Source organism: Monodon monoceros, unplaced genomic scaffold (assembly GCF_005190385.1).
Source record: "Monodon monoceros isolate NGI ecotype Baffin Bay Population unplaced genomic scaffold, NGI_Narwhal_1 Super_Scaffold_15, whole genome shotgun sequence".
In the NCBI taxonomy this organism is placed as follows: domain Eukaryota; kingdom Metazoa; phylum Chordata; class Mammalia; order Artiodactyla; family Monodontidae; genus Monodon; species Monodon monoceros.
The window spans coordinates 41,700,339-41,727,628 of NW_021703771.1; the positions used below are offsets into that span (position 1 = coordinate 41,700,339).

At 36.2% G+C, this 27,290-nt stretch overlaps 1 protein-coding gene across 1 annotated transcript; it reads right to left on the reverse strand.

The window, feature by feature from the left end:
• Positions 1-683: 683 nt before the first annotated feature.
• On the reverse strand, positions 684-20,514 carry TUBE1 (tubulin epsilon 1). Its single transcript, XM_029223310.1, has 12 exons — positions 20,410-20,514; positions 20,242-20,315; positions 19,543-19,595; positions 17,000-17,057; positions 13,248-13,363; positions 10,484-10,605; positions 6,931-7,118; positions 6,536-6,711; positions 5,581-5,721; positions 2,607-2,747; positions 1,793-1,967; positions 684-1,474 (listed from the first exon to the last, which is right to left on the reverse strand). The coding sequence occupies exons 1-12, from the start codon at positions 20,432-20,434 to the stop codon at positions 1,316-1,318; spliced, it is 1,428 nt and encodes a 475-aa protein (XP_029079143.1). The 5' UTR covers positions 20,435-20,514; the 3' UTR covers positions 684-1,315.
• Positions 20,515-27,290: the final 6,776 nt, after the last annotated feature.

The following is a 27,290-nucleotide window of genomic DNA, read 5'->3' on the forward strand; positions in this document are numbered from 1 at the left end:
CACATAATCATTATAGGGTGAGCAAGATTTTCTAGATTAAATCTTAACTAGGAATAAGACTAAGCTGTAAATATATTTATTATTTCCATTGCCCTATCCTGAATATCAGTTTACTAAGATTTCTTTTGGAAGGAAAAAATGGAACTTCTTTGGCCACTGTTGACAACTGTAATCTAAATTTTTATACCAAATACTGTAAAAAACTTAATTTCCAAGATAAAGACCAAGAGCAGTATCCTTACTCTGAAAAGCAAAGAAATTTAAAAAATAACATTAAAGCAAGCACCCAACAGATTTTTCTGGCTTGAAAATAAATTGTTGCTCAAAATTACTTCCTTAAATGAAAAATCACCTATGAATTTTAAATATAAGTTGTGATTAAAGATAAGTTAATGTTGAAGACTAAAACTGGAGATTTATAGTAACTGGAACACTTTCACTAGACTATTAGTCATTTACTGCAAAGTTTCAAAGAGGATATCAAGCTTAGTAATGCTCTGTTTGCTTGTATAAATAGTAACAAGTGGGCCTTCTTTGGCAGTTCAGTGGTTAAGACTCCGCACTCCCAATGCAAGGGGTGCAGGTCTGATCCCTGGTTGGGGAACTAAGATCCCACATGCAATGTGGCATGGCCAAAAAAAAAAAAAAAAAGGGACAAGCAAAACTGATAAGTAGTATGGTTTAAAAACATGGACATTTATTGTTACAAAATTAACTGGTTTGATAAAAAAACATTATATTTAAAAATAATTTAATACAAGTTAAAATAATTGTAAATTGTGATTCTTTTGAGTGCAAACAAGTGGTTACCCAAAGAAGAAATGAAACCTCAAGTTGTAATAAAATCTATTCCTGAAGTTAGTGGGTATTACATAGAAATATTTATACTGTGTTCTTCTACTCCCGTATTTACTTTTAAAGAGTTAGGAGAATTTAAACAGAATGTGAAGACATAAATTATAATATAAAAAATATATCTGTACAAGACTTATTGAAGGCATTATCTCTGTATAAATGCCTACATATGAGACTATAAATAAAATAAAATGTTGAAGAACTCTGTTATCTCAATTTTAGAAAACACGACTTTTTGGAAGACAGATGTTTAAAGTCAAGGCACTAGGACTTGGCTAATTTCACACAGTGGGATCATCAACAAACTGTGATTAAATGGAAACTACTCTAAAGACAAAAACTTCCCAATATGAAAAACACAAATCAGCCTTTCTGAATCACAAAAATTCTAAAACAGAAAGGTAAGGGGACAAAAAATGTGAAATTAAGAAAAAGAAATTGTATCTTTGGGGTTTCTTTTTCACACAGCTATGCTTAGTCTAGGTAACTCCTCTGCAGGCATGCTTTTTGTGGCATCCAGTTGGTTATATTCCTGTATGAGTGCTGATAAAGATGACAGGGCTTCTGTGAAACAGCTTTCCTCCATCCCTTCAATTTGTAGATAGTGATGAAGATGAGCCTATAAATAAAAAAACTGAATGATCTTGACCATTTCCAGGAAATTTAATACAGACAACTATCCTATAATGTAAATATTCATATTAAAATGATAGTTCACACTCAGCTTTACAAGAGAAATGAGAACCTAAATCCTGTAAACCCATGAGATTTCTCATTTGGAGTCTGAGTAAGCCTCTCCTCTTCAGTTATAATCAATACACAGATATAAGATATAGCAGGCAGGATCACACCTGATTTGTGTTACTTTAATTCTTGAGCACACATCTTAAATAGCCAAAATAAACACATATAGTTAAAAAGGTGTACTGACGATTACCCTTTTTCTGTAGAGCCTCGTGAATCTCTCTCTCAGTTCTATGAAGGTAGGCTTCACGCATGTGTTGTTTGCTAAAGCTAATAATGAATGGGAATGGCCCACAGGAGGTACTGAACACAGGCTGGTCTTCCAGCCTTCTTGATTCCAGGAGACAAACCGTAGAGAAGGTTTTAATCTGAGATGCAAAAACTCAAAGGTAAGAATTAAGGTACTAAAATATCTGCCATATTATGGCAGCCCACATTAGTTAAACTGGGACATTACTAATGGTACCATTCTAAGTGCTTAGTATATAATGTAAGTTACCTATTTTTTAATACTAGCAGTATTATGGTACAGTCTAACAGTGAACTAAGGGACATTAAATTGGCCGTAATGGTGATTCAAGAAGCTAGAAACACATTCCTTAACGTTAGAAATCTGGGGATGAAAAGAAATGAAGGTATTATAATTTTCCTTACTTTGTAATTCAATAGAGCAGTTTTCCTAAAAAATAAGACTGTCAAATAGTAAAACAAACTTAGAAGCAGTGTAGTGGTAGTAGCGGTGGTAATAAAAACAATAACAATAGCTAAATTTCCTGAACATTTTCAGAAAATAACATCTCATCATTTAATGTGCATAACATAATTAACATAAATAACAACTCTGTACTATTATTATTCTTATTCTACATTTGAGGAAAATAGGCTCAGAGAGGCTAAGTAGCTTGCTCAAAGTCACAGTTCAATTAAGTTCACAGTGCTACTTAACTACATGCTACACTGTTACAAACAGTACACATAACATTATCTTGAAAAATATAAAATTGAACCTTTCAATATTTCTCCGAAGATCAGAAATCTGTACATTTCCTCTAACCATGAGGGCACAGGCGAGGTAGAGACTATGTTTGGGGTCAGCTCGAATTAGCTGGTGATCTTTACTGAAGGCATCTGAAAACATCTGATCCAACCTAAAACAATGAGACAGTCACTGTTTATACAAAATACTGTACTACATCTTTCTGCTATGTGTAACTATAAAATGAAAAGACAGTCATCTACAGGTAAATAAACTTCACACACAAATATATTCTGAACTCAGCTATCATTTCCTCAAAGCAATCTGGATAAATATGAGAGAAAATCATGCAATATTTTTTTTTAGGGGAATAAAAAGCTTCTGCAATATATTTTATATATACCTGATTTCAGGTAGCTACAAAATATTGACATCATTAGTGAGCTCTATGTAGTACTAATTTCTGAAAATTGTGTCATTTTTACTTAGTTCAGTATGCTTATCTACTTCGTAGTATCAGAACTATCAAAACGAATTAAAAACCTACTACATTAAGATTACTTTGTCTATAAAATATATCATAAATTACTTAGGAATAATGAGGAAGCTATCAAAGGACAATGTTAGGCTCTCCAAAAAAGCCACTACTCTATACTACTATTCCTGAAAAGGGAGGCTTTTAAGTGAATGAAGTCTTTTAACTTCATTCTTTTATCATTCCTCTAAAGAGAGGAAGATAAAAGTGACCGATGAAGTTTATATCTAATAATACGCAGGCTCCTAGGCCTTTAATATGACCCCAGTCTGGGGTCATATTAGATGCATTACACTATGCTGCCTATTCATTCAGTAGATATTTACTAAATGCCTATTATGTGCCAGACACTATTCTAGGTGCAAGAGACCCAGCAGTGAACAACAAAAATTTCCGACTCTAATGGAGCTTACATTCTATCCTGATTCTTCTACAGTAAGAAGGATAGAGGACTCTCTTAGTGGATTGTGAGCTTTGGGGGATTCATGAATCCTCTACTGTGCTCAAAATTTTGGTGCGTATGTGTTTTTGGGCATTTTTATGAAGTCAAGGAAACCCAGAAAAGGTTAAGAACCACTATACAACAAGTAGGCACACTCATTCTTTTGTCAAAAAAAATAAAAACTAGCAAGGAGCTATTTATAGTTATTGGGATATTTCTCTTTACATTACAAACAAGGAATTTAATATACACACTCTAATACGTGCTTTGTCATTTTCATTGATAAAAATGGACTAGATGACATTTATTAATATGAAGCACATCCAAAAACCATTCTCAGTTGTTTGTAAACTACTAATAAGAAATTAGTCTTAAAACTATGCCTTTTAATAGTACAATTTAAAAACAATTTACTATTTGCTCAAGGATAAACGTGTCCATATGTGGATATGGCAGCCTTTGAAATACCTATAGTACAGTAGAAGCAAAAAGAAAATAAAAAAGGAAAACCCTCACAAAGCTAGAAAGAACACTGTGATAAGTTCCTTAAGAGTCTAACATTCTTAAGGTTCCTTACAGAACAAACCTGCAACAAGCTATAAATATATAAATAAACATTTTAAATGCTGACACTATTATTTTTATCAAAATATACCAAGCACGGGACTTCCCTGGCGGCACCGTGCTTAAGACTCCGCGCATCCAATGCAGGGGGCCTGGTTTCAATCCCTGCTCGGGGAACTAAATGCCATATGCATGCTGCAACTAAGAGTTCGCATGCCACAACTAAGGAGCTGGTAAGCTGCAACTAAGGAGGCCACCTGCCACAACTAAGACCCAGCACAACCAAAAAGAAAAAAAAATGTATACACACACACACACCAAGCAGAATTATGCTGAATTTAATTAGAAATTACATGTCTTTATTTTTTTAAGGAGTAACTTTAAATGTCTGGATAATCACTACTGTACAGTAAATAGTTTAGCACCAATTTACATTCTATGTGTTCACATTAAAGGTGTACCTTTTACTAAATATACTCATTTTTAATATGCTGGGGTGATAATAAAAGCAATCATTTAATGATTGATTTCCATGTTCAATAAACTATGCAAGTCACTTAACTTGTTAAGCTCATCAGCATCCCACAAAGAAAGAGACCGCACCTATTAGTTGGCATAGTCAGTTACTTGTTACTTGCTCAAATAGGAGTTAATCAGTATTACTGTGACATTCCCACAGTATAGAATTATGTTGCCAAAATTTAAACTATTAAAAAGATCTGTAATCTAGTTTTTACTTTATCATTTACATAATTTCCTCTAGCAGAGTTTGACAAGACCTTTTCCCTCAGTCAACTGTGAATGTCAGTGTGACCTTTTCAAGCTCATCATCACTGTATATGATAAGAGTATGTTTCAACTACATTTTTGTTAAGTAAATTGATGTAAGTTTTATGCTTAAAAATGACACAGTTATAAAACAAGGTGTTCTGGAAGTGATACATAATAGCTATAATAGAGTAATATCTGTAAACCCTCTATGGTGCTAGACTGGGGTAAGAGCTTTAAAAGATACTCTTATTTAATATACCAACAAGCTTATGAGGTAGGTACTCTGACTCTCATTTTTAAAGATGAGAAAAACTAAAAGTTCGTCACCTGCCCAAGGTTCTGTAGCTAGTAAATGATAGAATTAGCATTCATATTTAAGTACATCAGGCTTCAAAGCCTTTAAATCTTTTTCAATAAAAATTATATCTTTATTAATTTTCATAAGCTTAAAAATTTAGTTATTAGATTTAATTTCAAATAGTTTAATACTGACATTTTTAAACAATGACTTCTAAACAAGGAAGCATTCACTTAATGGAAAAATGGCTGTCATCACCTATATTTTATATAATTCTCACAAAGAAAATGGTATGAAGAAATAACTAGTTACTATAAACTTTTCTCTTAAAAATGTGTTTGTTTTTAAAGTAATTTGAGCCCTCAAGTAATTGGAATAAAGTTACTACATCTTACCTTCGAGAAGGAATGTTAACATCTGCCAGTGTATACAGAGGTGTTAGGCTTGACACAAGATAATGCAGTTGAGGAAAAGGAACTAAATTCATGCTGATTTCATTAAGGTCCATATTAAGGGATCCTTCAAACCTTGCAGAGCTAAAAAAATTAACATTAAAGCATGAAAAATATTTAACTTAATGTAGCTTGATTTAGTCGGCAGGCACTTTCCTACATCCTTTCGTACGCTGTACTCCATTAGAGAATATATGCTCTTTTTTTCTGTATTAGTGAAATTTAGTATCATGAACATCGTGTATAAAGATAATCAAAATATAACATAACATCTACAGCAATTCTTATTTCAGGATTATCTGAAGTGTAACCACTCTACAGTTGCTAATTACCTACATAAAAATCTTACTTAAAACAGACTTTAGATTGAATTAAATACATACAGTTCAACAGTTACTTATTCTATAAACCTTACTAAATTCCCCTGGGATTTGCTTACATGCTCTACAATTTGGAATATAATAATGCCAAAGCAATTTTTTAGATCAAAGTCGAAGAAATATTTTGGACCAGCTAATAAAGAGGTATAGATTAGCTGGTTTAAAAGGTTAAGACATTTCGCAGCAAAAAAAAAACCAAAAACAACCAAGTTTGTTTTTGTCTAACCAAGTGTTTCTCAAGTGTATCTCCTTCAAAACCCTTTACCATTTAACATCTGTTAATATTCCATGGAACGTACCTGGGGAAAATAAAATGCTCCTCTGGAGTCAGAGAAAATAAAATTCTGGCCTATCACTCCAAGATCTGAAAACACTAGACAAACTAAAATCTTTATTTTAAATAAAGTTTTTAAAAAAGCTTCTACAACTCAGAATAACTAAAAAATGCTACTGCAAAACATTATCAAAAGCAAGGGAAATTTTTAAACTGCCCTTAAGTACACTGTCAAACGGATTACCTTGTTAGGTTGAGCAGCAAATTTGCCACAATGTTGTTCATTGCATCAAATGGTTTCTCCTGCCGCTTTTTAAAAGCTCCAGCACTTGAAGTAACCAGACTCTTTGGCTTTATAGCTGTACCCAACTTTCCAGAATTCACCATGAGGTCAATTTTGCTAATGATGTCAAATAAAGACTTTTAAGGGAAAAATATTGGGAGAGAAGCGATTAAGAAGAGAGGATATAAATGACATTCTACCAGGAAGAAAAAGACAAAAAAAAGCAATTTAAACTTATTTTTTCTCTTAGATGGGAAGGCTGAAAAGTGAAGAGACTGTTTCACGTACACACATAAGCATAACACAGGATTGAATGTATACATAATATGTCCATAAATTACAATGCCATTTCTTACTTGGTTGTCAATGGGCAACACACAGTCTGCATGCTCGTTAAGTTCCTTCATTGCCAACATGCTATTATAAGGCGAGGTTATGACATCATCTTCACCAGAAGGATAAATTGAAGTCACGAATCTGTATACTTCTGGGAATTCATCCTCAAGCACCTTTAAAAGAAATGTGCCAAGTCCAGATCCTGTTCCTGAAGATTAAGATTTCAAAAAGAAAACAGCATAAATGGTTCAGAATATAACGGAATTCTGTTTTTGTGTTAAAAACCTATGTATTAAAGACATACAATTTTCAACTTATTCCTGTGATTATATATTAACTAATTAATTTCAGATAAAGAAATGAAGACAATACAGGTAGTGAGACTTAAAGTCATGAATTCAACCTCTGGGTCTGACTGTGATGATGAGAGGCCTTTCTATATTTTACACTTTTTTACATTCAAGTTATATCTCTATGATGTCAAAAGAACTGACTGAAGAGTAAAAAACGCAACTAAGACAGTATTTAGTCTACACTTGATGTTAAGCAACTTAAGAAAAAACAAACCATCTTGACATCTTTAGTGCAGCACCTATATAATCTTAATGATGAACACTACCATGACGTTAAGCAACTTAAATGCTGAGTTAAAATTTAAAGTTAAGCATGACCAACTTGAATTTACAAAAGTTTCAAAGAGGAAACCTTTTTACTATCTATCTAAAAGCAGAAACTCTAAGAATTTCATTAAGGTAATTTTCTGACACACAGTTACATATATATAAATTCAGATATTTTTAAGAACTAAGAGAGAAAACTGGAATTCTTTACCCTGGTGCTTTTCAAACTATGGCTTGTGAACCATCAGTGGCCTATGAAACTAATCTATAAGGTTAGGACCAGTATTTTCTTTTCTTAAATGAAACGCAGAAATATTAGTATGTCACACATAGTGTGGGTAAATAATCTTTTGTTTTAGTTTGTGTATGTTTGTGTGTGTGTTGGTTTGTAATGTAAAACGTATTTCTTGCTGTCCAGATGAGAAAAAGTTTATAAGCCAATAATGCTCTAACCCCATTTGGATAAATATTAAAAGGCTATGATGATGGGTTCGTGCCCCGGTCCGGGAAGATCCCACATGCAGCGGAGCGGCTAGGCCCATGAGCCACGGCCGCTGAGCCTGCGCTCCGCAACGGGAGAGGCCGCAATGGTGAGAGGCCCGCGTAACGCAAAAAAAAAAAAAAACCGAGGGAGATTTTTTGGGTTAATCTTTAATGAGGACTTTCTAAGCATTATAAAAAACCAGAGCCATTATAGAAGATAGTTTTGATTCCATTAAAAATAAACAAAACTCCCCTCTCTATATATATGTATATATAAAAACAAACAAAATAAAAAGGCAAACTAAGAAAAAATCTTCAAACATGATGGAGGACTAAATTTCTTTAATAAAGAGGGTCACAAATCAACAACAAAAAAATATGAATAATGCAATGGAAAAATGAGCAAAGGATATAAATTGTAACTCAAATCAAATGGCAAATAGATGTAAAGATGCTCAACCTTTTCTCTAATTAAAAAATGCAAATTAAAGCAATATAATTTTGAACATATTGTATTAGACAGATTTTGTCTCATAATACTCAGCGTTGGTGACAGTGTGGGGAAATAAACTCTTTTTTTTTTTTTTTGAGGTACACGGGCCCCTCACCGCTGTGGCCTCTCCCATTGCGGAGCACAGGCTCCGGACGCGCAGGCCCAGCCGCTCCGCGGCACGTGGGATCCTCCGGGACCGGTGCACGAACCCACGTCCCCTAGCATTGGCAGGCGGACTCCCAACCACTGTGCCACCAGGGAGGCCCGGAAATAAACTCTTATAAATTGCTGCTAATCATACGGATTGATGCAATAATGTAGGAAGGTTATTTAGTAATATCAACCCAAACTTAAAATGTACATATTCTTTGGTTCCACTTTCCTTTCTAGGAATACTGCCTACAGCTATTGTGGCACAAATGAACAAAGATATAGGTACCAGATGTTCGCTGGGGATTTTATGTAGTAGCTAAAAACCATAAATAACTTGACATCCATCAATGAGGAACTGACTTCAAAAATTATTACATATTCTCACAATTGGACAGAGCTGATGAAAGATGTTCAGGAAAGATTTAAAGTGAAAACATTACAGGATAGTATGTATTTCATGATCTTGTTTATGTAAAAACACACACAATGGGCACAGGAAATATCTGGAAGGACAGACACTGGCAAACTTGATTATCTGTGAGGAGAGAGATTAGGAATTAGATGTGGGAAAAGACTTCATTTTTAGCCTTATTATTTATTTTTGCCATTTTCAGTGAATTATGAATAAAGTACAGTCTACTGAGATTCTGAGTAATAGAGGGATATATAAAAAGCACCATAATGAACTATAAATCAAATTGGTTTTTTTTGAAAACTTACTCAAAATCTGCAGGTTAATTATACCAGTATAAAGAAAATTAGTTTCTTTTTTTTTTTTTTTTTTTTTAGCGGTACGTGGCCTCTCACTTGTTGTGGCCTCTCCCGTTGCGGAGCACAGGCTCTGGATGCGCAGGCTCAGCGGCCATGGCTCACGGGCCTAGCAGCTCCATGGCACGTGGGATCTTCCCGGACTGGGGCACGAACCCGCATCCCCTGCACTAGCAGGCGGACTCTCAACCACTGCGCCACCAGGGAAGCCCTGAAAATTAGTTTCTTAATTTAATGATTATGATGGTCTTCTAAAGGCATGGTTTCATAGCAATTTTAACTTTAATTTTCAAATGCTATCATACTGAATAACAGATATGTATAAGAAAGTCAACTGTACATAACCTGCTGACTATAAAAATCTTAATCTCAGCTTGGAGGAAAAAAGCATGGCAAAGTTTTCTTTTAAAATAGGCTAATTCTCTTTTGAAATTATCAAATTATGATATGTTTCTACTTCATGGAACAGGGGAGCAAAATACTTCACTTGCAAGGTACAGGCTTCCCTGGGAAAGAAAGCAATGCAGATCATTTATTCTAGGTCAAGGTGATTAATTACCATGTAAGGAATGATTTAAGGGAGTTGACTAAGAGGATTTCTTTTACTTATTTCTCTTATTGGACACAAGAAAGGATTGAAGGTGGTTAAGGAAAGGGTACTGATATTCTTTTGCAAACGTATCTATGAATATGCCACAAATACTTAGTTCTAGTCAGCATATGAAACTGCACAAGCAAGCTCTTAGGAGAAAGGCAGCATTCCCAAAAAGCTTATATTGAAATCTACCTTCTACTAAAGATAAAAGAAAAAATTTTTTCAGATTCATTTCTACTGACTCTTTAAAAGGGTTTAAATTTTTTAAAAATGGTCAGAGTGACACAATTTGACAAAAATTTAAGATAAAAAGCTGTTATGTACATACATTCATAAACATACTCTTAATTCTTGATAGTTCTGTATTTATTAAGCAAAGGTCTGAAAACAAGACATGTTGGCACAATGAATTCTCACTTGCATTTTCACATTGTTATAGACAAATGAATAAATAATTTTACCTCCTCCCATGGAATGTATTATAAAAAAACACTGCAAACAATCACAGTGCTCTGCTGACTTTCTGAGTTTCTCTAAAATCTGTTCCTGATAAAGACTGCCAAACACTTTGTGACCCACAGCCCTGGAAAAAAGAATATAGATTAAAAAAAAAATCCTTGCATTTATTATTTCAAGATTTTATTATTTCTGAACTAAATGAAAAGACTATAGATAAGCTTCAAAAAGTATTTTTACTGTAGTAAGTAAATTCTATTCCTGTTTAACATCAATAAATCATATTATGATATCTCAAGGATATAGGAAGATAATTTAACAAATATATATACCTATAATCCTCAAATATCCTGAAAAAGTAGTTCATTATCAATGGATATTAAACTATGTTTTTGTTTTTTTTTTGCGGTACGGGGGCCTCTCACGGCTGTGGCCTCTCCCGTTGCGGAGCACAGGCTCCAGACGTGCAGGCTCAGTGGCCATGGCTCATGGGCCCAGCCGCTCCGCGGCACGTGGGATCTTCCCGGACCGGGCCACGAACCTGTGTCCCCTGCATCGGCAGGCGGACTCTCCACCACTGTGCCACCAGGGAAGCCCTAAACTATGGTTTTTAAAATTTATCTGCTCTTAAGGTATAATTACAACAAAACAAGTTTTTAGTTAGTTTTTTCTCATCTTCATTGAAAGTAAACTGATTGCACTGTCTTTCATGTATTAAAAAGCAGAATGTGGTCAACTAGAAAGACATAAAAATAAAAAATTTTAAACTGACCTACTTTGGTTTAAAACATGAAAAAAATATTGGTCATATCATGTTATTACTAGATGAAATGCCACACAGTAGAAAACTGATATTCATGAGGCTCTGCAAGCCTTTTTGGTTGCCCAAATTTGCAAGTATTATTATGATGAATTGAAATGTAAGAACGATTTCCACACAACATGTAGTCAGGTGTAACTCAAAAGTTGCAGAATAAGTTATATGACAATTAGAGAAAGCTGGCTGGATGGTTAGGTGGACTCACTTATTTTAGTGACTGGTTCTCCCCAAATAAGTCTCCCAGAACACAAGACTCAAATTCATGCTTTAGTAAAATTACACAATATTACACATTATAAACCTAAGGGACTAACTGCAAATAATTTAAATAACAAATATTAGATTGGCAAACAAGAACCTACTTACTTTTTAAAAAACAGCAAAACCAGTGTCAATGTAAACTTTAAAATGATCACTGTTGGAACTTTTTTCCCATTAAGGAGAAGAGACCATTATATATTTAAGGGCCAAATATAGCCTCAGACTGACCTTGAATGCTGGGACACTGGTCTGGCTTGCATCTCTATCAATTCTATTAAATCTGACTGATGGGAAAACTTTGACAGAGTCAAATACTATAGGTAAGAGAACAGTTTATAAAAATACTTAGAACTTTTAATTTGATACAGCCACTATGGAGAACAGTATGGAGGTTCCTTAAAAAAGTAAAATAGAACTACCATATGACCCAGCAATCCCACTACTGGGCATATACCCTGAGAAAACCATAATTCAAAAAGCCTCACGTACCACAATGTTCACTGCAGCACTATTTACCATAGCCAGGTCATGGAAGCAACCTAAGTGTCCATCAACAGATGAATGGATAAAGAAGATGTGGCACATATATACAATGGAATATTACTCAGCTATACAAAGAAACGAAATTGAGTTATTTGTAGTGAGGTGGATGGACCGAGAGTCTGTCATACAGAGTGAAGTAAGTCAGAAAGAGAAAAACAAATACCGTATGCTAACACATATATATGGAATCTAAAAAACAGAAAAAAAGGTTCTGAGGAACCTAGCGGCAGGACGGGAATAAAGACGCAGACATAGAGAATGGACTTGAGGACACGGGGAGGGGGAAGGGTAAGCTGGGACAAAGTGAGAGAGTGGCATGGACATATATACACCACCAAATGTAAAACAGCCAGCTAGTGGGAAGCAGCTGCATAGCACAGGGAGATCAGCTCGGTGCTTTGTGACCACCTAGAGGGGTGGGATAGGGAGGATGGGAGGGAGACACAAAAGGGAGGAGATATGGGGAGATATGTATACGTATAGCTGATTCACTTTGTTATACGGCAGAAACACAACAATGTAAAGCAATTATATTCCAATAAAGATGTTAAAAAGAAAAAGGTAAGGGTTTTCATATACAAATTAGTATGCTAGCCACATTGTTCCGTGCCTAATACTTCTGATTTTTAAAATGTTAGAAAATTTCCATACAGATTTGTTATATTTTATAAGAGTTGCATGATTTTCCATTGTATGGATATACTATAATTGATTTAAACAAGCCCCTGTTGAGTATTATCTGATGTTAAAAACAATGTTTCAGTGAACAATCTTTCATTTGTATCTTTATGGACAAGTGAAGAATTCTATAGAATATATAAATGTGGAACTACATATCAAAAAAAAATACAACTTTTGTCACTATTTAGCAGTTATGCAAGAATCAAATTACAACGAGAAATTTAGTAAATCAATTTTTCATGATTCATCTTTTTCAAAAAAAAGAGAAACAACTAGGATACAGATGGCTTCCAAGCATTGTGAACACCATCATCTATCAAGGAAAAGATGATGGGCTGAAAGGCCTAGAGTTAGGTATGGCAAGTTGTATCTTGCTTTCATGTCAGCAGGACCTATCAGAATAAAGGAAAGATTCCTCATTTTTTTCAGATGACATTTAATTTTTACATCCAGCATATTCTCACCAATTATTCCCTGAGCCAGAAATATCAGTGATGAGCTGCTTACTATCAAATACATCTCTCAATGGTCCCTGAAGAATTTCATTTACTACCCCTTCCTCCATGTCAATCAAGACAGCCTGAGAAAGACAAATAAAATGTAATTAGCATATTTTTCTTTAGTCACTCTGTAAATAAAAAGAATTTTTGAGCTTGAAGTTGCATTGTTCTTTTTATAGTTTAAGTTTGATCAAATCTTTGACTCTCTTTGCGCAGTCTGTTATAAAACTTAAAAAATAATTTCACTCTGCTCCAAATGTGGAATCCAATGAAAAGATGGATTCTAAATTCTTACCCTAAGAATAAGAGGGAAAAAAAAGGAACTGAATAATTCTCTCTGATTTTCTAACAATTCTTTTATTTATGTGCTTATGTGACTATAAATTTCTTGAGAACAAGGTCTCAGAAGTTTAGAAGGTAACCTTAACCAGAAACAATTCTCAATAAATGTAGGGTTCATTAATGTATTTGGTCACTAGGAATAACCATGCTGCTCTTTATGAATCACAGCCGAAAACTGTCCAAATCAAATCAGTAAACTACTATTACATGCAAAGCCAAGGCACTGGATAGATGTCAAAGATGACAAGTGTCCCTTCCCCTAAGTAACTCACAATCTAAATTCACAAACTCACTAAATATCACAAACTTTATTGACATGGGAGATAACCTCTATTACTAAGAAGAAAATGAGAAAATAAAACATAAAATTAGCTATGGAAAGAAAAATAGAAAAGACTGGATGGAAATACAGCAAAATGTAAGCAGAGATAGTTTGGCAGTAGAATTATATACCCTCTGTCCCCACTGTTTTGTACTTTACTTTCTATATTTTCTACACTAAGAAGAATGAAAGAGTAAAATAGAGTTAAATAAATAAAAAAGCAAAGCTGAAAAAAGTAATCTGAAATGATGTTAGGGTACCCTTTAACCTAAGCCTGATTCAGTGTCACAGAGAAAGTGCTTGATTCATGGGCTTTTTCAGTGCTGGTGAGCATGTAACATTAAGCACTTACTACATGCCACTATACATGTATCACCCCATTTAATCCTCACAACCCTATGCATAGGTACCGTAATTACTCCCAGTTTACACATGAGGAAACTGAGGCCTAGAAAAGTTAAATAACTTGGCTGCGATCACCCAGCTAGGAAGTGGTAGAGCTGATTCAAACCTGGCTAGCCTGGCTGCAGAATCTTCACTCTTAACCACCAAACTCTATGCTCTATTATTTTATCAAAGGGAGACAGTCAAGTTTGACACTTACTGAGTACTGACTACAGTGGAGTCACAATTTATGCCCATTTAAATTCTGTGAATTCAATTATTTGTGTAATTAAGTATGCTACTGTAAGCTGGCAATTAAAATATTATTACACAGTACTTTAGAAATATATTTCTAATTGTATGATAGCATACCACTTTTTTTCCTTAAACATCTTTATTGGAGTATAATTGCTTTACAATGGTGTGTTAGTTTCTGCCATATAACAAAGTGAATCAGCTATACATATACATATATCCCCATATCCCCTCCCTCTTGCGTCTCCCTCCCATCCTCCCTATCCCACCCCTCTAGTTGGTCACAAAGCACCGAGCTGATCTCCCTGTGCTATGCAGCTGCTTCCCACTAGCTGGCTGTTTTACATTTGGTAGTGTATATATGTCCATGCCACTCTCTCACTTCGTCCCAGCTTACCCTTCCCCCTCCCCGTGTCCTCAAGTCCATTCTCTATGTCTGCGTCTTTATTCCCGTCCTGCCCCTAGGTTCTTCATGACCTTTTTTTTTAGATTCCATATATATGTGTTAGCATACGGTATTTGTTTTTCTCTTTCTGACTTACTTCACTCTGTATGACAGACTCTCGGTCCATCCACCTCACTACAAATAACTCAATTTCGTTTCTTTTTATGGCTGAGTAATATCACATGTTCTATCATCATATTACAGTGGTATATTAGAAAGACTGTAAAATTCTGTTTTATAAATGTGCTCCTTTAAATACAGCATCAATATACATACACAGGACTATACAGGGTCATTTCTTGGCAATTTTAGGGATTTTCAAGGATATTTTTGATAATATGCAATTTTTATCTTAAATGCTGACTTTAACACCTGATCAACCATGTAAGAGGGATTTCACTGTTGTGTAAGATTACAAAAAAGAACAAAATTAGCTTCTACTGTCCTTGTTCCAAAATAGATTTACTGAGATGATTTGTGGAAGATTAAACATATTTAAGTCATGCTTTCAATTACTTTGCAATCAGGCAAAGGAAGGGGAATACAGAATACAAACTGACATTCAAGCACCTCCTGAAGTCAGTTTTGAGAGAATCATCACTGTCATAGTCACTTAGCATTAAACCCTGACAGTCTGTAACTCTTTCAATCTTTCCTTAGTCACATAAGACCTCTGATTTGTTTTTCCATAGGAAATTAATTACAATTACAAGGAATTATTCTGGATTCCTCACTTAGCCATCCAAGATCTGGAGTCACAACTTCCAAGATTCGATGTTTATTATTTTCTTCCAGAGCTACCTGGTGATAGCTTTTAGGCCCTTGAGCTTCCCCTTAATTGTAACACAGGATTTACAAAATTCTGAGTGTTTGCCTATTAACACAGTGGAGGAACCCAGCCACCAAATTATCCTTTGAAGCCTAGACTCTTCAGTGATCAGAGCCACATGATACCAAGACTATTAAGAAGAAATGAAAGAACACCTTCTAGGAAAAAAGCCAAAGGCTATAGAAACATGCTGATTTATTCTCTTCCAGCAGTGTTTCCTCCATTTCCCAACTTGCTCACTGGTAGGGTGGTGGGAAAGAGCTCAAATTGGGAGTGGTCTAGGAAATGTCAATGTTTCTTTATCTCTGAGCAAGATTTGGATTGGGATGTTAGCACTCTCCAAGGCATGAACTATACCAAATGTTAATCAATTATCCTAACAGACTACAAGCACATAGTCTCTGCCCTAAATTTGTTTCCCAAGGACACTGGAGATCACAGATACAGGGCGATGGTTCCCAGGTACTACAACACTACTGCTCTTTACTTTTTCAGCCACTACTCCCGGTCTGATCCTTATCATCTCAATTACTTCCACAGCACCAAAACTGCCTTTCTTTTCTGTCACAGTCAAACATTACAGTCAAACATTACATCAACAGTTGGAAAAAGCAGTTTGTTGCAGAGACACAATCAAAGAAGAGAAGTGTTAACTGCAATGAGATTAAGACTAAATATGGGCTATTGACTAGAAGTATTTTTGTTCACGAGGTCTTACATGGTTATGTTATGTATTCACTAGAATGTGATTGAATCTATGCTTTGTACTGGGAATAGTAACTCTGGTGCAAATAAACCTTTCATCATTTTAATATGAAAATTAACCTTCATTAGAATGTATTTTAGGCTTAGAGTTAAGAAAAGCTTTTGTTATCATTTATCTAGACATATATTTCCCCTAAAACATTTAGAAAATATGCCAAATATGCAGTATTTTCACTTTAAGCACAAAATCTTCCCCCTAAAGTTTCATGGAGACACAAATGTCTGCTTAATTATATTTATATTAAATGTGGCTTAGCAAATACCTTTTTTTTATTTTGAGAAGTTAAATTAAAATTTTATTCTTATGATAGTTATGGAAGTAGAGTTATTTTAAAAACACATGCAATATAAGAATCCAAGTGTATAAGACTTACTCGTGCTTTTAAAGAACAAATTTTCCCCTTGGAAATACTGCCACCATCACCAACCACTCTGAAAGATAAAAGATGAGAAAAGGTCATAAGATCTTCCATGCTAATAGTGCTATCAGGTAATAAAGTTAACTTCTATTCACACAGTAAAGCTACTTATAGGCCAAGTGAGGCAGACACAAAAGGCAACAAAGAAGCCATTCGTAATCTCCTTCTCCCTTACCCACTTCCCAATAGGCTGAAAAAGTGAGGCACTTATTTCCCTGGCTTTCTTTGTAGTTTGGGCTGGTCATGTAATCCAGTTCTGGGTAATGAAATAAAAAGGAGATATTCTGGGAAGCTTTGTGATAAAAAGGACCAGATGCAGTTGGTCCTTTTTCCTACCTTGAACACGAATCTGGATGGGATTCCTGGCAGTGGAGGCTGTCATTTTATGGTTATGAAGTAAAAAAAACATGAGGACAAAAAACCAACACATGAAACAATATGACAGTATCTTGGTCTTTAGGGCACATCTCTAAACACAGATTTCTTTGTATGTGACATAACTGGATACATCTATTGTTTAAGCCAACATTAGTGAGGCTTTCTGTTGTAGCCAGACACACATCAACTAACATACTAGTTATATACAGTTGAGTATCTAAGGCTGTTCCTAGAATTTCATGTTGAAGATAAGTCACCAAAGTAACTAAATCTATGACTACAAACAGTGGACAAGTCAATATAGTTTACAAGACAGAATATATGAAGGGAAGCTGAATTGAGCATAGATGATGCTATAGGTCGGGGGTTGATAATCTATAATCCTCAGGCCAAGTCTGACCAGCTACTTGTGAAAACAAGTTTTATTGGAACAAAGCCACACTCATTTGTTTATGTACTGTCTATACCTGCATTCACACTACAATGGCGGACTCAAGGAGATGTGATATGGACTTTATGGTCTGCAAAACCTGAAATATCTACCATCTGGTCCTTTACAGGAAAGGTTTGCCAACCCCTGGTATAGGTAAATTCCTATCATGCCATTAAAAAGGTATAATAATTTCCTCAAATAAAGAAGTATATACAAAGGTGTGGTCTTATTTTTGAAAAAGAATTTTTGTACTAACTTGTGGAACAGATGCTGCATGTGTTGATACTACGTTGGAAAGAAGAGCAAGATGCCAAGGCTCTTCTCCTCAAACTTGATATTGGAGAAATAAGTATGCTCTCAGGTTAAATTATAAAACGAACCGAGTAGATGAGAATAGTTAGGTAAAGTCACCTGATTAAGAGAGAATGGCTTCCAGCTGAGTCTTAACTATGTAATATTCAATGAAAGGAGTATTACAGAGGGAATGGAAGTACAGATTTAGTTAGAATACTACCTACAAGGAAGTATTACAAAGGCAAATTTGAGTCCCTTAATAGTATGTAGGGGAGAAGATGTTCTAGTTTGCAAACAAGAGGTAATCTAGTCTATGTGACAGATATCTCCATATTAATAAAGATAAATAACACCAGTCATTAAGGTAATACACCTAACTTACCTTGGTCTGATTCCATGGTCACTAAGTAACCTTTTATTACTTAGCTCTCCTGATAGATTTCCTACAGAAGAGAATGTGTTTTTGAAAGAAAATGGGTGTCTAGTCTTTTCGAGTTATAGCTCCTACTGTCCATGACTACATTGACTTTCTGCTTTGTAATTTCCTATCTGAGTTTGGTTTATCTGCCTGTACTAGAGAGCACTGGACCCATTCTCAAGATGTCATCCAAGTTTCTGAGTTTGCAAGCCTGAGGGTCAGACTCTGAAATTCACTAAGGAAGTCGGGCCTAATTAGCCTTCCCAGGGAGATAACTGCCTCAAACACCCAACCAACTAATTCAAACTAGAACTGAAATCTTTATTAGATTAAAACTGGATATAAAGTATGTATTTTTCAGTTCAAGCCCAGCAGGTTTAGTTTTATTAAGCATTTTGAAAATGCATGAACTTCATGATTTAACGTTAAAAGCTTAGAAACACACCCTGAATGTCAAATTACTCTTTCAGGTAAAAGATATATACTTACATATACCCTTTATTAAATAAACAAAACTAATCTGACAAAAACTGCTTTGCTCCTTTTTAGCACATTCTATTTGTAGAGCAAATACTCCTGAGCACAAGTAATATCACAGAAATGTAAACAATACATTTTTCTTTCAAAAGTTAGCCATTATTGACTGCACTAACAAGACACTCTCAGGGAAATTTTCAGCATTCCTTTTAGTGAAACTTTATTTCAAGGTCAAGTTAAAATTAAGCACACTAAAGTTTCTTTTTATTCCTTCATATGGCTTTAAAAGGAAACCTGTTGTCCTGCTCTGCCTAATGACAAGAGAATATTAATGACAAGAGAATGACAATATGCTTTCAATAATGAGAAAAACAAACAAAAAAGCCAAACAACTTCTTTACAGTCATCAACTGCTTTTACTATCCTCTGAAGAATTTTCTCCCAAACTGCTGACATGAAAATAATTAAGCTATGTGACAGACTTTAACCCCATCTTACCTGGTATCCACATTTCTAAAGAAGCTGCTTATTGCCTCATCATAAATCGCTTTCTAAAAAAAAAAAAAAATACATTTATTAGCGCTTGATTACGTTTTGCCTCTTTCCCAAACGAAGTCCTTTTAATTTAATAATCCCACAATACTTTAAAGGCCGGCACACGGCTACAATAAGAAAAAGCAAACAATCATAAAATGCTTATACTGATTCTTCCAATCTAGAGAAGAGCAAATACCGCGAGATCTATGGATTAAGTGCAGCTGAAGGTACTGAGAAAAGGCGTCCCCACAGAACTGTAGAGCAGGTGCATCAAATGAGAGCTTTCCCTGCATTCTTGGTGATCATTTAAAAAGCTGACTGGTTAAATTAAGGAATATAATGCCACACATGATACCTATTTTACAAAGTACTTTCACATATGCTATCTCATATGCTATCTCATTGCTCCTCACAAGAACCCTGAAAAAGATGCAACCCTGAGAATTAAGGAACCTTAAGACTAAGGTCTCCGGCGAGTGTTCGTTTGGACTCTTGTGTCTAACGCCAACAGAAGTTTAAAAACCAGTTTGCCCTTTACCGAGAAGATCCCATACAACTTATATCGGCCAAATAAAAGCTCCCAGAGTATTAATTCTTATTTTTTGGAAGAGCCTCGGGGACAGGCGGGCATGGGGGTCTCCCGCGCGGCGGGGACGGTACCTGGTTGACTGCGGCGTGCTCCCTCAGCGCCAGGTCCCAGAAGCAGCAGCCAATCTGGTTTCCGCACTGGCCGACTGCGCCCAGGAAGGTAAGAGAATAGACATTAGGCAGCAACAGGGCCACTCGCCTCGGCGGCGACCGGATCCCCACCCTCCCGGGGCGGCTTACCCTGGATGACCACCGACTGGGTCATGCTGCAGCGCGTCCGTCGCGCTGCATCCAGGAGCCCGCGCCGGCCTGCGTAAGTCCTGCCCACCAGCGGCTCTCTCCGAGGCGGCGGGGCGGCCGTAAGTCACGCTGCTGCCGCAAGTCGCTGCCGTAGCTCCGCTCTGCTCTAGCTTTAGGCTAAGATTTTACGTTCGAAGGCCGCGCCAAGTGCACGTGTGTCTCACCGTTACCATAGCGACTGGTTCTCCCGACAGCGTATCTTCGCTGCCCTGTAAACGTCTGAGCAACTGTAACTCCGGGGGCCCGGGTCACTGGCTGGTAACTAGGCTTTGGCGTGGAATTTTAAAACGTGTGTCTTTAAAGCTGTTTATGATCTATCAGAGGTTCCGTCTTCATTTACAGTCTCAATACCTGGGGCGGTGGGTCAAATTCCGTTCATTCCGATTCCTCCGGACGCTGCGTTAATATATTTAACAAGTCCTTTGTTCTAATAGAAAACAGTGTCGATGAGCACAAAGAAACCCCAGACAAATAGACGTGTCAGGGTACAACCGAAACTAGGTGGTTATACAGATTGACAAAAATCGCGCTTCAGAGGCCCAACCAGTGTATGTTGAAGCTGTATGCTCCCAACGTTAACTTGTAGGCCCTCTGCAGGATTCAAAAGAAATTAAGACATAGATACAGCTCCAGAAGGCTTACAATCTGATTGAAGATACACACGAAATACTCAAAAAATTGTGACGATTTTGTGGCGCTAAGTGTAATAGGATTCAATGGATGAGAACGTGGACAAGTAAATAGAAGTCTGATGGAAGAGATGAAATTAAAACTAGGCATTTTATTTATGTACAGTGTTTAGGTGGGACAAAGGAGGAGGAGTTTGAAAAATCAGGTATTCCTGAAAACGACCGACTCCTAAAATTTTCAAACATTGAAAAATACTGTAAACGCTTATTAATTTAGACTAGATTTCAATTAAGAACTCAAGCACTTTTTTCGTAAAATTAATATTTTCCACAAAAATTCTGAGGAACTACAAAATACTAGGAAGCCTCCTCCCACCAAAAAAAAGTTAAAATTACATGTGCAACTAATGTGTGGTAATAGGAATTGTAATATTTGTTTGGAACACCTTATTCCCCTACCAATACAAATAATAGTTGTTACTATATCTCTGATATCCGGTAAGTTTGAAGTTGCAATGGGTGGTTTATGAGGCTGAGGCTTTCTCACATTTCCATTTAGATGTTTTTCACCTTATTACTCACATATCTTATGATTAATAGGTAACTTTCAGTCAAGAATTTTTTGCATTTGCTGGATTTTACTCTTAACTGCTTATTAGTGAGCATGGAGTCAGTGTTAGAAGTGCAGTCAGGTTCCCCTAACACTTCACTTAGGTCTTAACATTAAAGTCCTAAAGTCTGGGATTTCTAAAATTTGCAAAGCTTGGTCCAGTTTGTGAGTAGATCTGTATCTGTGAGCTATGGTGCCAGCTCATCTGGTATTCTGGCCTCTGCAGAGCTCTACCCTTCATGCAGTGGTTAGGTCCTAGTCATGACTCCCTAGAGGTCATACATAGGAACAGAATTAAATTAAGAAAGTTCTAACAAGTCTCATTAAAAACTTCAGTCTGGGGAGAATCAGACTGAGAGGAAATTCTGCTTGAGAGTCAAGGTAGAACCTTACCTACCAGCCACTTTAGGACTTCAGTAGAAGCAGAAGAAACATTTTAGAGTTTATACTTTCCAGGAGTCCACCTTGAAGTCATATATCTGAACATATCCTAAAGTTGAATGCACTCCTAATTAGATGGACTGAAACCTCATTTAAAATATTCAACAAACTTTCAGAAGAGCAAGCAGAACGCAGGCCACCCAGAAGGCTACACACAGCTCTCGTGGAATTCTCTCTGATACACCTCCTCCGATAAAAACACAGTGCAAAAGAAAATACAATTTACCTTTCAAACTCTGTGAGTGGAAGAGCAGATTTCAGATAAGTAGGAAAGAAGTCAAGGAGAATTTACCCACAGAATAGCAGAGTATGGTAGATTGGAGTATTGCTCTGAATTCTTTACTCTCTCCCTTTGCACATGACTGTGCAGTACCTCCTGGCATAGGGGGGTAGGCAGAGTATACGTCTTTGTCCTATTGGTCAGGCTTGGTCAGGTGGCTTGCTTTGGCCAGTGGAATGATATCAGTTATCAAAGGTTTTAGGTGTGCTTGCATGCTTTTGCCTCTTGGTCTTTGCTATTTTTCGTAAGAAAAACTACCTCAGGTGGCTGCTGTTTCCAAAATGAGGAAGACATGTGGATCAGATCTGAATCTGCATCTCAGTTGAAGTGTGGAGTACTGCTAATCCTAACCAAACCCAGGAGAGGCAAGTGGAGACCAGCTGAACACCAGGCTCTCCACAGTCTTAACAAGAAAAAGGTTTTTGGTTAAAGCTGTGAGATTTTGGGGTGCAATAGTATTGGAGCAATAGCTGTCTAACACACCAAGCAAATAGATTGGGCAAAATTTTATATGTTAAATGTGAGCAAGAGAAAAACATCAATGAAAATTATAAAGACTACTCCTGTAAAAGGAAGGAAGGATGGAAGGAAACTAGCATGTAAAAGATGAATGAAGTACATGACCTGTAAAACTTAACCTAAGGGGAAAAAAGAAAACTCATATAATTTTTGTGCTGTAGAGGAACTTATTAATAATAAGAGTATGAATTTGGTAGTACAGGAACTTAAAGACAAGATGCTAAAATAAGGTATTGAGGGCTGAGTCTTGCCTTGTTTTTTTTCACTACTATATCCTTAGTACTTAGAACTTTGCCTGGTGTACTATAGGTAATCAATAAATATTTGGTGAATAAATGAACTAAAATGGAAATAAAAGAGAAAGGAAACTAAAGACCAAAACATGTTAAAGGACTAATGAATAATTAGAAGCACAGAGAAGCAGACTAGAGAGCTGAAAATCAAATTACTGATTAGAAGAAAGGATTGAGATAATCACAGAGAATACTGAGGCAAAGGACAAAGGTATAAAATCTCTTGGAAAATAATATATGTGAAAGAGGTAAAGATGGTTCAACATAAGATTAATAAGTGCCCCTGAAATAGAGAACACAGCAAATTGAAGAAGAAATGTTCTTATTGATACAAAAAATAATAAAGGAGGAAAAATCTATAGATTAAAAGCATGTACCATGTTACATGGAATAATTTCTATAGAACAGTCAACACTAAGGGATATATCCTGGTTCAGTTACTCAGTTTTCAGAATAAAGAAAGAACTGTTTACGTACACAGGCAAGAAACAAAAGTTGGGGGGCGGCATGGAGAAAAAACAATAAGCCTCCTTTAGATTCATCTATAATACATTTAGTATTTGACGACATTACAAAGATGCTACAAATTTCTGAGAAGGAATAAAATGTGTTCCAAGAAAAATATACTCCTATGGCTTTCAAAGTTGTCATTTAAATATACTTTGAATTTGTGGGCACTCTATCAATTTTTATTCCTGCTTGCACACTGCATTTCTGAGCCCATCTCTTTGTCATATAACTTGACAGACACAGCCAACAGCAGCTAACATGTTACTGACATTCTTTCTTCCAACCTCTTCACCTAACATTCACCAGCAAATCATCTGCTTTCCAGGTTATCACAGAGTTTTCCAAAGACTTTTCCAATAGGTTTGCCACTGAATAACATAGACAACTATCCTCTCAGTTTCCAATAACAATTTTCTTGACACTCGCTGCTTGACCACTATGCTGGTGACTTATATTTTATGTTTTTGTTATGGCAGTACCTAAGTCTGGACCTAAGTCTGTATAAGTCAGGATAAATTTTATTATGCTGTGGTAACAGCCAACCCCCAAATCTCAGTGGTGTAAAACAACAGTTGTTTATTTTTTGCGCATGATACATGTCCATTAGAGGGGGGGAGTCTGGTGGCTATGCTTTATGTTATCTTCACCCTGGCACCCAAGTTGCTGAGCTACCACTCTTTGATAATTCCTGGGTTTTGTGGCAAAGAGAAAGACAACTCAGGAGGGTCTTGTACTGCAATTAATGGCTGCTGTTAATTCACTGGCCAAAGCTAGTCACATGGGCTCCAAGTAATCATAAGGGGACCAAGAATTACAATTTCTGGGAGACAGAAAGCCAGAAATATTTGATGAAAAACATTTGTAAGTGTATCACAAGCACTCTCGAACATGACACCAAAACACAGTATCTGTGATAGGCAGCCTCTCAGATGGTACCCAGTGATCTCTGCCTCCTATTTTTTTTTGAACTTCTCTACAGATGATCTGCCTTCTATTTTTGTGTAATCACCTCCCATTGAGTCTGGGCTGGACCTAGTGGTTTCTTTCTAATGAATAGCATCGAAACACAGCCCAGCAGCCATCCTGAGTTGGGGAGACAGAGGAACGAAGATAAGAATGACAGCAGACTTTCTTGTTGGAAACAATGCAAGCCAAAAAACACTGTAGAAGAATATTTAAAGTCCTTAAAAAAAAAAAACCCACAAAATTGTTGACCTAGGATTCTATACCCAGCAAAAAGAATGTTCAAAAATGAAGATTAAGGAAAAACATTCAAAATGTGAATGAATTAATCACCAGAAGTCCAAAATTTAAATGAAAACCTTCAGATAAAAGGAAAATTGTTGGATGGAAATCTGGACCTACTCAAGGGGATAACACTGAAAATGATAAATATGGGGGTAGATATAAAGGAGTTCTCTTGAAAAATTTCCTAAAGAGATGATTGCTTAAAGAAGAACTAATAATAATGTGCTGTGGGGTTTATGGTATACGTAGATGTAAAGTACATGACAACAAAGTAATACAGGGTGTGAGAGGGGAAATAGAATATATTCTTGTAATTTTCTTGTGTTGGAAGTGGTATAATGTTACTGAAGGCAGACAGTATAAGATGTATTCTTCCTTCCTCCTTATTCCTGTCACGTGGGAATTTCAAGCCCCTTTTGAGGAAACGGGAGAGAAGAGGTAGTCCAGGCATTAGAGAGAGGGTTTAGAGAGTCCTACATAGGAAGAACGATAAAGAAATTTGTAAAGGTGCAGTTTGAGGCTTTTGGCATAGGACGAGGACATGACTAGATTGGATTAATTTGGGTTATTAGTCAAGGGAAAGTCTGGAAGACAAAGGTAATGAGGAGACTGGGATATAAAGTGAGGAGAATCTCGTGATTTTGTGCAGATTGATTAGACTGTTGGTTTAGAATAGATATAGATAAAGTAATTCATAAATTAAAATATTTAATGTTGGAAAATAAACAAGGCAATGACAACAAGAATAAAAGCTTCACACAAACTTTAGAGACAATTTTTTAGCTAGGTTTCAGCTTGTTGCTGGAGCTATGAATCGTGATATTTGTTAGCAGGTAGGAAATTATGTGAAAGAATCTTCTGGTGTCACAATTTCTGGGTATCACCGGAACATTTGATCATCATTCCTTTGGCAATTCCAGCCTTCTCTGGAAGGTCAGTAGAAGCAATTGATTTATTCATCTCTACAGGAATCAGACTCGGCCTATTTTGATAAGTCTGTGTATCCTTGATCAAGTTAGCTGAAGCTTAATACTTACATATGATAGCTAGTTATACTAAACCATAGTTTTTACTATGGTTTTACTAACTTGTCATTGAGCATAACACTTTTTTCTTTGATAATGGACACACAGTCTATAAAAACTATTATATAATATTCAAATTCCAAAACTTTTAATAATTTAGTTTTATTATTACCACAATAAACACTTATTAGGCATAGAATACTGCACTAGGCATAAGAAACAGTTACAAGACATTTTTCATTTTTCCTGCCCTTTGCTGAAGACATGTAAATTTATACAAGATAGAGCTATTAATTACCCACTGTGTCCCAGACACTGTTCTAGGTATTAAGGATTTAATCAGTGGTGACAAAGACAGACATGGAATGGGAGTGGGGGGGGACGATTAAGCAAAAACATTTACAAAAAAATTAGAGCACTGGTTCTCAACAGGGGGAGATTTTTCTCCCCTTTTCTACTAAGTGATATTTGGCAATGTCTGGAGATATTTTTGTCGCAACTTTGGGGTGCTCCTGGCATGTGAGTGAGTGAGTGGAGGCCTTGGATGCTGCAAAACCTCCTACAATGCACAGGACAGTCTCCTCCCTCCTAAACAAAAAATTATATGACCCTAAATGTCAATAGTGTCAGAGTTGAGAAATCCTGAATTAGAGTGATGATAACTGCTGTAAAGCAGAAGTAGAGTGCTAAGAAAACATATAATGGAGGGTTTATAAAAATCTTCTCCGAGAAAGTGAAATTTAAATTCAGACTTAATGAATGAGTTGGCCCTAACAACTAAAGTGTGGGAGCAGTGAGGTGGGGAAGAATTCCAAGCAGAGGCAACAGTAGGCAGTGTAGTTGTGTGTGTGTATGTGTATCATATATATCGTATGTATCTCATATATACATTACATTGTATATGTGTATGTATATATTTAATCATGCTCAGTAGTATCTGCTGAGTAATAGCAGTTAACATTTATTGAGCCTGTACTACGTGTTAGGCACTGCATTTCACATGTATTACTTTATTTAATCCCCACTATTACCCTGGAGGTAGATAATATTATTAAGCTCAGGTTATCTTTTTTTTTTCTTCTTTTGTGGTACGCGGGCCTCTCACTGCTGTGGCCTCTCCCGTTGCGCAGGCTTAGTGGCCATGGCTCACAGTCCCAGCCGCTCCGCAGCATGTGGGATCCTCGCGGACCCGGGCACGAACCCGTGTCCCCTGCATCGGCAGGCGGGCTCTCAACCACTGTGCCACCAGGGAAGCCCCGAGCTCAG

What these genes read in the sequence shown, in the direction of transcription:
- TUBE1 (XM_029223310.1), bottom strand. Translation starts at nt 20,434, where the DNA reads ATGACCCAGTCGGTGGTCATCCAGG. An exon ending in AGCACGCCGCAGTCAACCAG is followed by an intron (nt 19,596 to 20,241) that starts GTACCGTCCCCG and finishes TTTTTTTTTTAG; the next exon opens with AAAGCGATTTATGATGAGGC. An exon ending in CTTCGGAGAAATATTGAAAG is followed by an intron (nt 1,968 to 2,606) that starts GTTCAATTTTAT and finishes TTTGCATCTCAG; the next exon opens with ATTAAAACCTTCTCTACGGT.